The 15,618-nt window shown below is 39.8% G+C and overlaps 1 protein-coding gene across 1 annotated transcript in view; it reads right to left on the reverse strand.

Moving 5' to 3' along the window:
- Positions 1–12,508, reverse strand: part of MYO16 (myosin XVI) — a 561,325-nt gene extending 548,817 nt beyond the window's left edge. Inside the window, exon 1 of the mRNA XM_023553192.2 lies at positions 12,268–12,508. Within this exon, the coding sequence (XP_023408960.2) occupies positions 12,268–12,493 (226 nt within the window). The 5' untranslated portion in view covers positions 12,494–12,508. The remainder of the gene's footprint in view (positions 1–12,267) is intronic.
- Between the last annotated feature and the right edge of the window lie 3,110 nt (positions 12,509–15,618).

Consider the following 15,618-nt stretch of genomic DNA (forward strand, 5'->3'; position numbering starts at 1 on the left):
TAAGACCATAGGCACGTTTTTCTTTAAAAAGGTGTATATGATTCTTTATATTCAGTAAGCCAGTAAAAAGGAGCCCTGATGGCACTGTGGTTAAAGTGCTAGCTGGTAACAAAAAGTTAGCAGTTGGAACTCACCAGCTCCTCCGCAGGACAAAGATATGACAGTCTGCTTCCATAAAGACAGAAGCCTTGGAAACCCTATGGAGCAGGTCTGCTCTGTCCTATGCGATGAGTTGCTATGAGTCAACAGGAAAATTTTTTTTTTTTTTCTTAAAGCCCATAAAGGTACTTGTAACTCTTAGATAAAACATAAAATGCAAATACACACACAATCTGTAGTTTTAAACAATAATTTAAATAGGAAAGATTTTTCCTCAGGGAAGTATTTTTTTACTTTTTCAATGGCACAAAAGCGTACGTTTGAATACTTTAGTATCTTAAAGTTAAATGAAAATATCACTGCCATGAATACAATGAAAACTTTTTTCTGGGTACCTTCCTGAGAGAAGTAAAATATCGCAAGGGAAATTATAACGCCTCAGAAGACAATGCTTGCCTTTGTGACGTAATTTATTTTCTTGAATTTGCAAGAAATTCATGGTTTGCCTCCAGACAGATACTTAAGTGGGGTTATTCAAGGTAGATGAGACTCTCAAAAGAAGCAATAGATATAATCATTATTTTATACTTGGATCAGCTCCAAATATCCTCTGTAGCTGAGTATTTTGATTCTTCATAGAAAAATATATCTAAAATGTCAATACCTGATTAGAAATTTAAATTCTCTTGTTGACGTCTAAGAGTCATTCAGCTCTTTTTTCAGCGTCTGATGTAATGCTGGCCTTATTTATCTTCCATCATCTTGTCTTCTATTAGCAATAGAAACTATTTCCCAAGAGTCATAAACTTACATGGTTTTACTTTCTGCAGATATTCTCCTTCACCACACTTGAGACATTTCTTTTGTTGTATCTCTGTTGTGAGGAATCAACAAGATGCTGTACAGAAGAATTCACTTCAGTTTGTTGTACATAGCATGCATGCAATAAACATTGTACGTTTGTGAGTTATTTTTTTTCTGCTTCTCATAATTCCTATTACTTTGAATACCTAGGCTTAGCCACTACAATAAGCAAATTGTGGTGATTTATTATCCAGTTCTTTCTCACCATAGCCATCTGAAACACACACACACAAACCCATAGACAATAATTTCTTCAATAAAATCCCATCCAATGTTATCATGGATTATTCAAACAAAATATTCTTCTTGCTTCTTTTGAATCGAAAAAACAAGTCTACTTGCTTAGATTTCAGTGTCTTTACATTAACATTTATGCATGAACAACCTGCTATCCATCAGGCTTATGCATTTAATACACTTAGAATACACATGAAAAAACTAGTATTTGCCAGGCATTGGTGGTTATAGAAATATTTTCATTAGGCAAGAAATACTGAGTGCTAACCAAAAGGTCAACAGTTCAAATCTACCAGCTGCTCCTTGGAAATCCTATGGAGCAGTTGTACTCCGCTCTATAAGGTCTCCATGAGTCAGAATCAACTCAATGGCAATTGGTATGGGTATTTATTTTTTTTAATCTATAACATTGTAATATATTCAACTAAAATGTTATCTGAGTATACATGTGAAATAATTTCTGTGAAGGCAAACTGAGGATTCAAAATTACAGAAAATTTTTGAACAGGAAATCAAATAGTTAAGAAAAAGAACAAAAAAGTAGAGATGACATGCCAACGTATTTCTGAAAACGTTGAGTCGTATTTGAGCTTTTTCTTTTATTTCTTATTTTCCCTGTAATTCCCATTATTTTTTTCATACTGTTTTTTGTGCTTCTCTGAACTGTTCATTTTCCCACTCTCAAACCTTCTCCTCTGTCCTTAATCTGCAATCCCTCTTCCCCATCCTCACTCTTAGCTGACAGCCATAGTTCTAATGTCAATAAGTATGTTAACACATTAAGATATCTACCATAAGCTGCCTTCACCACACATACCCACTTAATTTCATTTTCTCTCCTGTTACTCTAGATTGAGTATTTTCAAACCTCCCCGTACATTACAATCTCCTATGGATCTTTGAAAAATATTCTGGTGCCACTTCAGAGAGACTAAATCAGAATCTCTATTGACAGGGCCTAGATATTGGAATTAAAGGAAAAAAAAAAAGGTCTTCCCAGGTGGTCCTAGGGTGCAGGCAGAGTTGGGAACTACTGCTATAGACACTCCTAGGTAAAGCCAAACTCTCCCCTTGGGCACCAGGTCTCATTCCCTTCTGCACTCTCAGGGACTTTGCTCCAGTGATTCACCAAAACTAATAACATGCATATTTTTAATGCAATTCCACCTTCTAGACCCAGTGGAGCATTTTGCATAGTTGATCACTCTCTCCTCCTTGAAGAGAGCACACTCCCCTCATTTTCCTCTCTCATTCCTGGTTGTTGCTGGCTATTCTACCTCATTTTTCTGAACTCTTAATATTGGGATTCCTCAGGTATCAGTCCTAAGATTTTTCTACCTCATTCCCTAAGCGATCTCATCCAGTTTTTGAGCTTTTGATACCACGTATATAGAAACCCTGGTGGTGTAGTGGTTAAAAGCCATGGGTGCTAACCAAAAGGTCAGCAGTTCAAATCCACCAGGCACTCCTTGGAAGCCATATGGGGCAGTTCTACTCTGTGCTATAGTGTTGCTATGAGTGGGAATTGACTCTAGGGCAGTGGGTATGTATAGTTACCATCTATATGCCCATGAGCCTCAAATTTATATCTCCCACAAGCAAAATACTCCCTTGTTTGTCCTCACCTTTACCCCTAAATTGACTCCTTCTAGATGTGTCCCTAACTCAGTTAATGACATGTCATTCTACTTGTTCAGCCACAAAACTTGATGTTATTGAATCTTTCTCTCATTTCTTGTGGTAGACAGAATTCTGGCCCCCATGGTTTTTGTCCAGGGATGGATTATCCAATAAGCAAGGTAAGCACATGATTAGGGCATCAACAAAATAGGGGTAACAGCCGTCCAAAGTGAAGACTCATAGATACCAAGCACACAGGACACAAGGAAAGTGAGCACCACAGTGGAAATGAACTGGCAGGGCACTAAATGAAACTGATACTCCAATGCATGAGAATGTGCCAGCTGGAAATAAAGTTCACACAGGGTCACCAGGGCACCCAAGTGCAAGGTTGTTGAAGCTATGAGGCCCCTACCACTTCAACACCTTCGTTGACACCCGTCTCCTACAGTCCCTTCCCATCTCATTGAAGCTCCTTACTTTGTTGGGTCTCTCAGGAATATTCCATTTCTTTCTAATAAACAAGAGGTAGGGGTGGGCTGTTGGATCTAAGTCTTGCTACATTCACTCAGTACGCAACTGGATCCAACATGAGTAGTTACTGAGAAAGGACAGATTATATTAATAGATAACAGGTCTCTGATCCATCTGAGAGAACCATCTTGGACATCCACATATGCTGACCCAGTAACTCCAGCCAGGAGGGCCTGCAATGCTCTTTGCCATGATACAAACACAAAGGTATGCTCTTATACACATCCTGGTAAACAACCAATGGGAACTCCAGTCCCAGATGACACACAAAAGCGAGGCAACTCAAGTAAGTTGACCAATGCAATGAATTCAGTCAAGTTACTTTTCAGCTGCATAGCATTTAAATACAGAGCTACGTCCTAAGTTTTGTAACCAATAATGTTTATAACTTGAACTTTAAAATATGTTTGGCATACACACGGATGCAACCTAGCATATATTTAATATAATGATAACATGGGTAATAATTTAATATAATACTAACATAGCAAACATCCAAAAGATAATAGAAATATTAATATTTATCTTACAGGAAAAGTTTTAATTTACATATCAAGTGAGTTTCATTTTTTATTGTGTGTTGCTTAGGGCACAGCATTTGAGATTACTGTATCTATGCTAACAAGGCATTAGGTACATTAAGAGGACACAAAATTTAATATTTATTTACCGTTCAAAGTATGTTTCTGCTTTGCGGCAATGAGTGTGTTTCTAAATTCAGCTTCCAAAAAAGTCACTAACGACATTTATCAGAACAATACATTTATATTTGATCAGAATATTTACGCATTTCCATGTAAGGAAATTGAACCATTCCTGGAGGAAATGAATATTTAGCAAATAAAAAATATGTGAATGTATTTTATTTTCCATTTCCCTTCAGACTTTCTTTTAAGAAATTGATATTATTATGACTCAGAAAACAAACTTGCTCTTTGAGAAGAGGTGTTGTTACACCAATTATGTACGTATCTCTGAACACTGGAGTTTTGCATATGATAATAATTATACCTTTTTTTTTTATTTTGGATCAATTGGGTATAACCTCTCATTCAGTTCTCTCTCATCGACCACTTAAGAACACGCCAGCAGCACTATAATCACGATTCGTGAGGAATCTGGCCCTGTCCTGCACAAAGTGAATGAAAACACACCTCCAGATTGAGCATTCCCTTGTATTTGTATTTGTAACACACTCTTTGCGATTGCTCTCACCCCCGTCAGGTATCAGCAGTAGTCCAATGAACTGTGAAGACTCAGCATCAAAGGACAGAAAGTGAGTTGCAAGTTTTTAAATAGTATTTCAAGACAAAAACACTCCTAGAGATCCAGAAAGGGCCCACCAACAAACATCATACAACAAACGCATGAGATTACTTCTAACTGCCTTTTAAGTACTATTTCTTTTGACTGTCTCAGGCTGGAAGAACAAAATTACATGTTCCAAATCAATTTCTTTTAGTTACTGATTTTCAAATATAAATTTTTCTGCTAATGTCTAAATTTGAATGTAAATTTTATTTTATAAATTTTACTGGTTTCATAAATTTTATTTATTTTCAATTACTCCAATTTATCTGCTAAGGTAGACACTCAGTTACCTCCCATAGCAACCCGATGGGACATAGTAGAACTGCCCAATAGGGTTTTCAAGGAGTGGCCGCTGGATTCAACCCACCCACCTTTTGATTAGCAGCTGTAGCTCTGAACCACTACACCACCAGGGCTCCATGTTGCTAGGGTAGAACCAAATTTAAAAAGTGATATAATTTTATACCCAGGTAAAACGAAATGGCTACAACTAAGCAGAGCACAAAAACTAAAGCTCATAAAAAGGATTTGTGAATCACTAAAGACAAATCCAAAATTAACCTTCTTTTTAAAATGTACTAAATTGGAAGAGACTTCCTCTGTTTAATGGGTGCAAATCATTGTACTAGTATTGCTAGTGCTTAAATTACTAAAAGCATTACGAATGTAACAGAATTTGTTCCAAATTCTGCATCCATCCCTTGCTGTAGTAAAAAAAAATTAATAATGGTGTAGAGAGTGCAACTATTTCAAAATCTGAAATAGTCACATCTGCAGACCCCATAAATAACAAATGCACAAGTAAGAGAGTGGCTTTAACCCAGCCCTGTCTTTGCCCCTGGTGTTATGTTTGTGAATACATTTCATACTACAAGCAGGAATAAGACTACTAGGGATAAGACTTTGCCCAGCAGCATCAACCACTCCACGACTTCTATGTTCATTCATATGATCAAGCCCTACACAGGAGACATGGACACAGTGTTGACAAAATGAAAACCATTATTATTATTTACAGAAAACAAATGGTAAACAACAGGAACAGATCACTTATGGTGAACCGGTCCTGTCCCACTACACGTGACCCACTTTGTAAGACAGGGACCCGCTTACATTTCAAAGAGGACCCGCCTACCCTTCCCCAAAAACTGGTGTCCATTCTTATGTCACTGGGCAGGCATGATGTGGTCCAGATGTCAGCACGTGCTCGGGGTTCAGGTACTGACGTTGCTCACTGCCCGGTCTACCCACAGCTCCCGCCACCCTCTGCTCTGCCTCTGGGCTTCCTGTTACCAGTTCTGCCCTGCTATAGGAAGACCCCTGCGCAGGCTTTTCCGATTCTCTGCTGGCAACCCCTGCTCAAAACCAGCCCCCTCTCTACCCTTAGGGCTACAGCTCTCAACTAGCCAGGGTACCTGCTGCTGCCAAAAGTGCGGTCTTGCACTGATTCTTGCTCTACTCAGGGGCCTGCTGTCATCAAAGGTAGGCTGGCCCACCCAGGCTACCATCTGGTCCGTGGGCCAACCCTGCTCACCGTCATCACCCTGACTACCCTCTCTCACTGCTGCTAGCCCCTTCTGGACCTCTTGCCACTGCCATTCTCTTGGTCTTCATTAATAGCTCAGTCAGGGCTGACTCATGTTACTGCTCTTTTTTTGAGTCTAGGAGGTCCCCAGCACAGGGAACCCAAGTCCAAAGGATGTGCTCCTCTCCTCTCTTGTAGATCAGGAAGTCCCCATAAAATCTCATAAGATTGGCTGCTCTTATAGGAAAACCTGTCAATTTCAAAGCATGATTTCATAAACCAACCAATCCTCTAACCCAACCCAGTGCCATCAAGTCGATTCTCTAGGTAGTTCATAAACCGCTCAATCCTAGTGGGAGGATTAAAAGCCTTTAAGGCAGCTAGCAAACCAACCAATCACCTGACAAACTGTAGCTCAATCAATCATTTTGGGAGAATTACAAATCCAGGCCTACAACAGCCAGATTAAAAAAAGAAGAAAAAAGAAAAATCCACTACACCACACCACAGAAATTCAGACTGCAGATGAATTAAGGTTGCTAATCAGCTAGCATTAAAGTAGGAAAATTATCCTAGATTACTCAGCTGGGCTCAGTGTAATCATATGGACCCTTAAAAGTGGAAGAAGAAGGAAAAGAGTCTACCAGAGAGCTGCAAGGATGAAAGAAGAGGTTGGATAAATCTGAAGCCGGAGAGGGACGTGGCCCACAGTTGCTAGCTTTGAAGATGGAGGAAGGAGGCCAGGAGCCAGGGATGTAGAAGGCCTCTAACCAAACCCACTGCCATCGAGTCGATTTTGACTCACAGCGACCCTATAGGACAGAGTAGAACTGCCCCACAGAGTTTCCAAGTAGCGCATGGCAGATTCAAACTGTCGACCCTTTGGTTAGCAGCAGTAGCACTTAACCACTACACCACCAGCGTTTCCAGAAGGCCTCTAGAAAATGAAAAAGACAAGGAAATGGACTCTCCTCTAGAGCCTAAAAGGAATGCGGTCTACTGACATCTTAATTTTAGCCCTGTGAAGCCCATATTGGACTTCTAACCTAGAGAAATGTAAGATTTAAAAAACTGCGTTGTTTTAAACCACTACATTTGTGGTCATTTTTTAAAGCAGCAATATAAAAGGAATATATTCTCTATAGCCAGTTCATCAGCATTTCCTATCAGCTTAATCCCAAAATTATATCCGTTTGACTGTTTCTCACCATACCCTTTTTCCACTTTGGTCCAAGCCACCAGCATCTCTTGCCCAGCTTACCAGTCTCCTCACTTGTTTCCCTGCTTCAATGCTTACAGTTCTCCAGTTAATTCAGAGCAGAGCAGTTAGGCTGATCCTGTTACCTTACCAGTGATACCAGGTCTCCCTTCTCCTCAAAGCCCTCTAATGCCTTCCAAGCTCACTCAGCATGACAGCCAAAGCCCGTTCCCTGGCCCTCTCAGACATCACATCATCTGGCCGTTCATATTCTCCAGCCTTGTCTCCTTCTACTCTTCTCATGTATTCACTCTGTCCCGCCATGCTGGTTGCCTTGATGTTCCTCTGACTGGCTGGATGCTCTCCCCTAAGCACTCTGTATCCACCATTTCTTCTCCTGCAATGCTCACTCCCCAGGTATCCGTACATCAACTCCTCACTTCTTTCAGGAGGCTTTCCTCTCAACATGTATCATCTATCTTACTATATGGAAACCCTGGTGGCATAGTGGTTAAGAGCTACGGCTGCTAACCAAAAGGCCAGCTGTTTGAATCCACCAGGCACTCCTTGGAAACCCTGTGGGGCAGTTCCACTCTGTGCTATAGGGTCGCTATGAGTTGGAATCGACTCGATGGCATTGGATTTGGTTTGGTTTATTTTGGTATTGATGGTCATTCTTAAGAGACAGTTGGGCATCATAGAGGGAGAGATTTTGTCTGTTTATTTCATAGCTATCTGGCACATAATACAGAATCAATAAATATCTCATGAATTAATCCAGTTTCCACGGAATGTGCCTCTCAGGTTTGTTATTTTGTTCCTACTCTCACTGCAGCTATCCCAGTCCAGTTCCATCTACATACACTGAAATTAAGTCAACAAGTTCTTTGTATCACTGCTCCCAGCTCTTATTCTCACGCTTCAATTCATTCTACAGGTAAATATCCCTGATTAATCTTTGCTAAAAAGAAAACCTTTATAGCGTGTCATGGATTGAACTGTGTCCCCTCAAAATATCTGTCAACTTGGCTAGGTCATGATTCCCTTGTATGATTGATTGTCTTCCATTTTTTCGTCTGATGTGATTTCCCTATGTGTTGTAAATCCTATCACTATGAGGTAATAAGATGGATTAGCGGCAGTTATATAGATGCGAGCTACAAGATTAGATGGTGTCTTAAGCCAATCTCTTTTGAGATATAAAAGAAAAATGTGAGCAGAGAGACACAGGGGACCTCATACCACCAAGAAAGCAGTGCCGGGAGCAAAGCACGACCTTTGGTCCTGAGGTTCCTGCACTGAGATGTTCCCAGACCAAGGGAAGACTGATACATCACTGTGACCTTCCACCAGAGCCAACAGAGAGAAAGCCTTCCCCTGGAGCTGGCACCCTGAATTCGGACTTTTAGCCTAGGGGACTGTGAAAGAATAAACTTCTCTTTGTTAAAGCCATCCACTTGTGGTATTTCTGTTATAGCAGCACTAGATGACTAAGACATAGCACATCATTTTCCTTCTTAGGAAATAACAATGTCCCCCACTGCTTTCTGCTTCAAGACCAGACCTTTAAGTGTCTTACTCTTATTTTACTTAAAACCAATTCAGCTGCCACTCTCCTTGATTTTGGCTCCTGTCCCATAGATTCCATGTCTGGGGACTCCACTTCCTGTGTAACAGTTTACCCAAGATGTTGGCCATATGTACACTGTTCTCCTTTCTTTCCTGCAAATATCTAAGCTCTAAGCAACCTGCAAGTTCAGAGTCTCTCAAAAATCCTGTTCTCCAAGAAACTTTGCTCAACTATTCCAGCTCTACCAGACTTCACCTTTATTCATTAATTGCTTTCTATCTTATTTATGAGTTTTTTTTTTTTTTTTCTCTTTACTTAGAGCGGACATTTTTGAGGAATGGATCCCTATTTTTTCCTGCTCTCTGATTTCCACAGTTCAATATAGCTCCATGTCTACAGCAAGCGCTCAGAAATTTTTAATCTGGATTGTATGACTTTTTTCCAAAACTTTATAATAACGATAATTGCTGCTTGGTCTCTGGGTTTAATATTTTGCTACTTTTAATTTCTTTTTAGCCCTGACTTAGGTCTTATTTTGTACTGTAGATATTTTACCTATCATCTCCAATCTTTTGAGGAACAATAGACTTTATAGATATGCAAATACATGTTTTCTTGTCATTACTTTTAAATCAATATACAGCATAAATTTAAAGGCCTGCATTCTACTTTAGGTTTGCTCTGACAACTACTGCCTGGTGAACTAGGACAAATAGCCTCAGTCTCATCAACAGCACTGGAGGGTGCTGAGATGGGCAGAGGGAACCAGTAACGTGATAGACAATGTCTCTTGCACTTCGAGATTCACAGAGAAGACCTCCATTAAGTACACTGCTGCAAGTAAGAAAAAAACCAAATTGTTGCTGTCGAGTCGATTTTGACTCGATAGCAATCCTGTAGGACAGAATAGAACTACCCCATTGGGTTTCCAAGGAGTGGCTAGTGGATTTAAACTGTCGACCTTTTGGTTTGCATCCAAGCGTTTAACCACTGTGCCACGACAAGTGAGAGAGAATAATAAAATAGGAAGTATGATGATAATATGTCTTGGTGATTTTCTTTTTGGGTCAATCTTATACGGAGTTCGATAAGCACCTTGGATAGATATCCCTTCATCTTTCATGATGTCAGGGAAGTTTTCTGCCAACGGATCTTCAACTATTCTCTCTGTATTTTCTGTTATCCCTCCCTGTTCTGGAACTCCAATCACACGCAAGTTATTCTTCTTGATAGAGTCCCACATGATTCTTAGGGTTTCTTCACTTTTTTTAATTCTTTTATCTGATTTTTTTTCAGCTATATTGGTGTCAATTCCCTTATGACTTAAGGGGACTTCTAAGTCAATTGGCAAAATAATTCTATTATGAAAACATTCTGCATCCCACTTTAAAGTGTGGCGTCTAGGGTCTTAAATGATAATAAGCAGCCATCTAAGATTCATCAATTGGTCTCAACCCACCTGGAGCAAAGGAGAATGAAGAACACCAAGGTCACACGATAACTATGAGCCCGAGAGACAGAAAGGGCCACATGAACCAGAGACTTACATCATCCTGAGACCAGAAGAACTAGATGGTGCCCGGCCATAACCGATGACTGCCCTGACAGGGAGCACAACAGAGAATCCCTGAGGGAGCAGGAGAATAGTGGGATACAGAACCCAAATTCTCATAAAAAGACCAGACTTAATGGTCTGACTGAGACTAGAAGAATCCTGGCGGTCACAGTCCCCAAATCTTCTGTTGGCCCAGGACAGGAACCATTCCCAAAGACAACTCATCAGACATGGAAGGGACTGGACAATGGGTTGGAGAGAGATGCTAATGAAGAGTGAGCTACTTGTATCAGGTGGACACTTGAGGTTGTGTTGGCATCTCCTGTCTGGAGGGGAGATGGGAGGTTAGAGAGGGCTAGATACTGGCAAAACCGTCATGAAAGGAGAGGCTGGAAGGAGGGAGCGGGCTGACTCATTAGGGGGAGAGTAAGTGGGAGTATGGAGTAAGGTGTATATAAGCTTATATGTGACAGACTGACTTGATTTGTAAACTTTCACTTAAAGCACAATAAAAATTATTAAAAAAAAAAAAAAAGGGAAGTAAAGAGTACTATGGGATTGCTTGCCAGAGAATGTGATACATTGTTGAATCTCAGATGCTACACACGTAGAATAAAGAGGGTGGATTAGATGATCTCTCAGGTACTTTTCCACGCAGAGATTCTGTCACCGTCATTGCAAGAGAACCTGAAAACGTCTCAGAATATTCCAGTTTAGCAAGCCCACACAAAGCCATCAAAAGAACTACTTTCGTCTTCTTATTATAGCTACTATTTTACATAATGTGCTGTCATTTTTCCCATATACAGATTCATAAGCCTGGTTTGAAAACCTTGGAGCCAACCATGTTACTAAATTTAGGATTTTTACGATTTAACAAGTTAAAATATACAACTAAGTCAGGGAAGGTTTTATCACCTAATGAGTTACCAAAAAAAAAAAAAAAAAAAAACTTTTTTTTGTATTCTGAGCTTTTTGGACTTTGAATTGTGATCAAGGGATAGTGAACCTGTTTTATTAGCATGCTTTTTTCTGATAAATTCAACCACTGGTTCTACATATATACCTATAGCTGGGAAGTGTTTCTCTTGGTAGAACTTTGGAAAGTAAATCCTAAAACAGATTCCAAAAACAACAGCAAAAATATCCGTGAACAAGAATACATGAAACACGAGATGCTTAATAGTCTTGTGAAGAAAATTAAGATTTGGATTTCAGGTGCTTAGAAAAATTTGATACTGTAAACCAACGTACTTTAATGGATAAACAAATTCACTCTTCTGTACTGAGTTTTGGGGAGAACTGACTTTACTACTATATCTAGCCATGTATGAGTTAATGAGCCCCTGGGTAGCACAAAAAGTTAAGCAACTGACTATTAGCCAAAAGACTGGCAGTTCAAAACTACTCAGATGCACCTTGGAAAACAGGCCTGGCAATCTGCTTCCAAAAGTTCACACCTTAAAAACCCTATGGAGCAGTTCTACTCTGCTCATATGGGTCACTATGATTCAGAACTGACTCAGCAGTAGCTAACAACATGAGTCAACGATTAACGAATTTTGCAACCCAATCTTTTTAACAATGTTAATTGGGTAGAATATTTTCTTTTCTTGAATGTTTCAGACAGTTAAAAGCAAGCAGCTTCCAGTATTTAAAAGAAATTTTATCGCCCACCTCCTTCTCAACAAAGAACAAACAAAAAAGCATGGAAAACCACCTTCTAACATTTTTTTTACTTTTCTGTCAAGTACCTTCTTTGTCATTGTGATGGATAATTGCATCCTGCAGCATGTCAGCAAGGTTAAAATGAACTTTCTGATTCTTTCCATGCTTCAGCCTCTTGAAGAACCCTTCCTGCTTCTGAAAAGCCTTCTCCCGCTCATAGTAGGCTTTGACTTGTTCACAGCGCATGCGCTTCACCAGTCGCTGCCGCTGGCCTAGGGGAAGGGACTCCAGCAAGCACTGGTCAATTTCCATTTCATGAGATCGAAAAATATTACATAGCTGAAAGCAACCTAAAAGAAAAGCAACAGGAAATATCATTACACCTTTTATTACAACGAATATCATATAGTCCTAGAAATCACACTTGATTTTAGATTACCTATTACACGATTATAATATTACACAAGTCATAAAATCATTCCATCCTCTCTGTGCGTGATATGGAAGTACAAAGCCCATTTTACAGACTGTGAAAAGCAGAGAGTTGATATCTTATTCACGATTACATGGTAATAAAATGAATAAGAGACTTAGATACGTAGTATTGCTCAACACAATTATGAACAATGCATCCTTTCTATTTCTTTAAATCCACACACACATAAACCAAACCCGTTGCCAACAAGTCTATTTTATCACGACCCTATAAGACAGAAGAGAACTGCCCCAAGCCTAAATGTTTTACCACTATGCTTAGCTCCTTCATATAACTGAATAATGCTGAGTAAACTTCCTATGTTGAGTTTGGCAGAAAGCCACTCCAGTCTTGAGAAGACCCTAATAAAGTTGGTTTTACATACCATGATGACTCTGCCAATCTAAGGTAAGAAAACATCCTTGCAACTCTTTGTATGATACAATGATTAATTTATTGCTGAACCCTTTTCCTGATGATCGATGACATGCATTTCTGAGAGACCTAACTATTATTGCTCTTAGGCACTATTCGGTTGCTTCTGACTCACAGTGACCCTGTGTACATCAGAACAAAAACACTTCCCCGTCCTGCACCATCCTCACAATTGTTATGTTTGAGCCCATTGCCATTGTTGCAGCCACTGTGTCAATCTGTCTCACTGATGGTCTTCCTCTTTTTCACTAATCCTCTACCTTACCAAGCATGATGTCTTTCTCCAGGGTCGCTATGAGTTGGAATCAACTTGGACCTAAATATAGCTAAGAATTTTCAACAGCCTCATATGCATGTGAAAGTCGGATAATGAATAAAGAAGACCGAAGAATTGATGCCTTTGAATTAATGGTGTTGACGAAGAAATACTGAATACACCATGGACCGTAAGAATGAACAAATCTGTCTTGGAAGAAGTGCAGCCAGAATGCTCCTCAGAAGCAAGGATAGCAAGACTTCGTCTCATGTACTTTAGACATGTTATCAGGAGGGATCAGCCCCTGGAGAAAGACACCGTACTTGGTAAAGTAGAGGATCAGCGAAAAAGAGGAAGGCCCTCAACAAGAGCGACTGACACAGTGGCTGCAACAATGGGCTCAGGCGTAACAACAATTGTGAGAATGGCGCAAGCCCAGGCGGTGTTTCGTTCTGTTGTACACAGTGTCGCTATGAGTCGGAACCAACTTGACGGCACCTAACTATAACAACGACAACATGGTTAAGGATAAAGAGACAAAACAGAATTTTTTTTTTCTTTCAGCAACTCAACTGCGAATGAAGGCTGACATCCTTGTATTTGTGGTCTTTGTCTCATTAATATATTGACTAATAAACTTGAGTTCTTGGGCCTGGAAATGAAAACTCACTTTCTTTTAAGATGCTAATGCCTATAAAAAAAAAAAAAAAAAAGACCACTCAAAACACCTGTAGTAGAATTTTACAAACTTCTCTATCTACTGCTAGGTTAAAATTTTACCATTTTCAGAAAAACAAATGTTAAATCAATGAAAATTCTAGAGTCTGGCCCATAAATACAGATTCCGATAAATGTTACATGTTCTTTGCCTTAGATGTTTATAAGACCCAAGGAAGTAACAAGTAACTATGTGTGCACCAAATATGGCTGATCATATGCCATGTTTGGGAAGATCACACAGTGGAGGTCTACTTCATCTTTGAATAGGTGTGCTATTCCTTTGAAAGGACAACACGTCATAACAATGGTATTTCCACTTCTAATGCACTTGACACTTTGCAAAGCCTTATTCTCACAACCACCTGATTCACAGACACGGCCAATCCTGGTCTGCAAGTGAAGAAAACTAAGTTGAGAGAGGCTGCGACTTGTCTAAAACCAAGGCCCCATTTCCCAACAAGCAAGGTACTCAGGGGCCCAGCTGTATCTTCCCACCAATATGCATGCAGTGCACAGTTTCACTGGTCCCCCACCATGTCAAAAATGTGGTCAAACCCATGTGAAATTGCTCACCACAGACTAGCAAGTAAATACAATTAAGCCCACGGCCACCTTGCTTAAGGCAAGCCAGTGCATACCGTGCTTAAGGCAAGGCAGTGCATACTGTGCTTACTGGCTCATCCGCCCCCGTCTGAGACGGAAGACATGATGATATGACAGCCTCATAAATGCTTCACAAAAGCTCAAGAATAAACAAAAACAGTGATTCTCTTACGCCACATATTTAATATACAAATACTTTTACGTAAAAGAGAAAAAGGGAAGGTAAGCAGGGTTGGTGAATTTTGTCTTGGTTGCTTGTTTGCATTTAACAACCTTTTAGGATCATATTTTTGCATAAAACTATCCTTAAGTATTTGTGATGTGAGATATATCAAATAGCTGCACGTGAAGCCTTCCCTTTCCATTGAGCCAGACACAAAGCGACATCAATGGTTCTGAAATAACGACAAATTGCTATGGAGTCTGTGCCTTGGATAAAGGCCATGGTCACGGCCACAAACAGATTGTCTGAGAAAGCTCATTAATAATGAGCAGGAAATAGCTTCTGCTTGCAAGTCTGTTTGGAAACCTGCACCAGGTTTGATGTATTGACTTCGACGCTCAGGACACTTTGACTCCCTCGACTTTCTGACTTGTCAGTAGGTGCCCAGGGAATCATCAGGGCCATTGAAAAACCCAAAGAAATAAGAAATAAATAAGTAATAGAGTGTTATGTGCTGATTAGTATGCAGTTGAAGGGTGAGGATAATCTAATAAACACAGCAGTCCTCCAGCTTCTAACTCTTAAGAAGGATCTCATGGTGAAATTTTCAATTAACTATCAAGGAGTCTGCTGTGACAGCTTATGATTCATTGAGCAATCTCTCTCTGCCTGTCAAACAGGGAGTTGTTCATAAATTAATTTCCTGATTACCTTTTATGATTTGGAAAATCCAAAGGCCAAGGCTGTTAAAATTCAAATCCATATGTGTATAAAATATTGATTTT

This window comes from Loxodonta africana, chromosome 23, assembly GCF_030014295.1.
Source record: "Loxodonta africana isolate mLoxAfr1 chromosome 23, mLoxAfr1.hap2, whole genome shotgun sequence".
NCBI classification, from domain to species: Eukaryota; Metazoa; Chordata; class Mammalia; order Proboscidea; family Elephantidae; genus Loxodonta; species Loxodonta africana.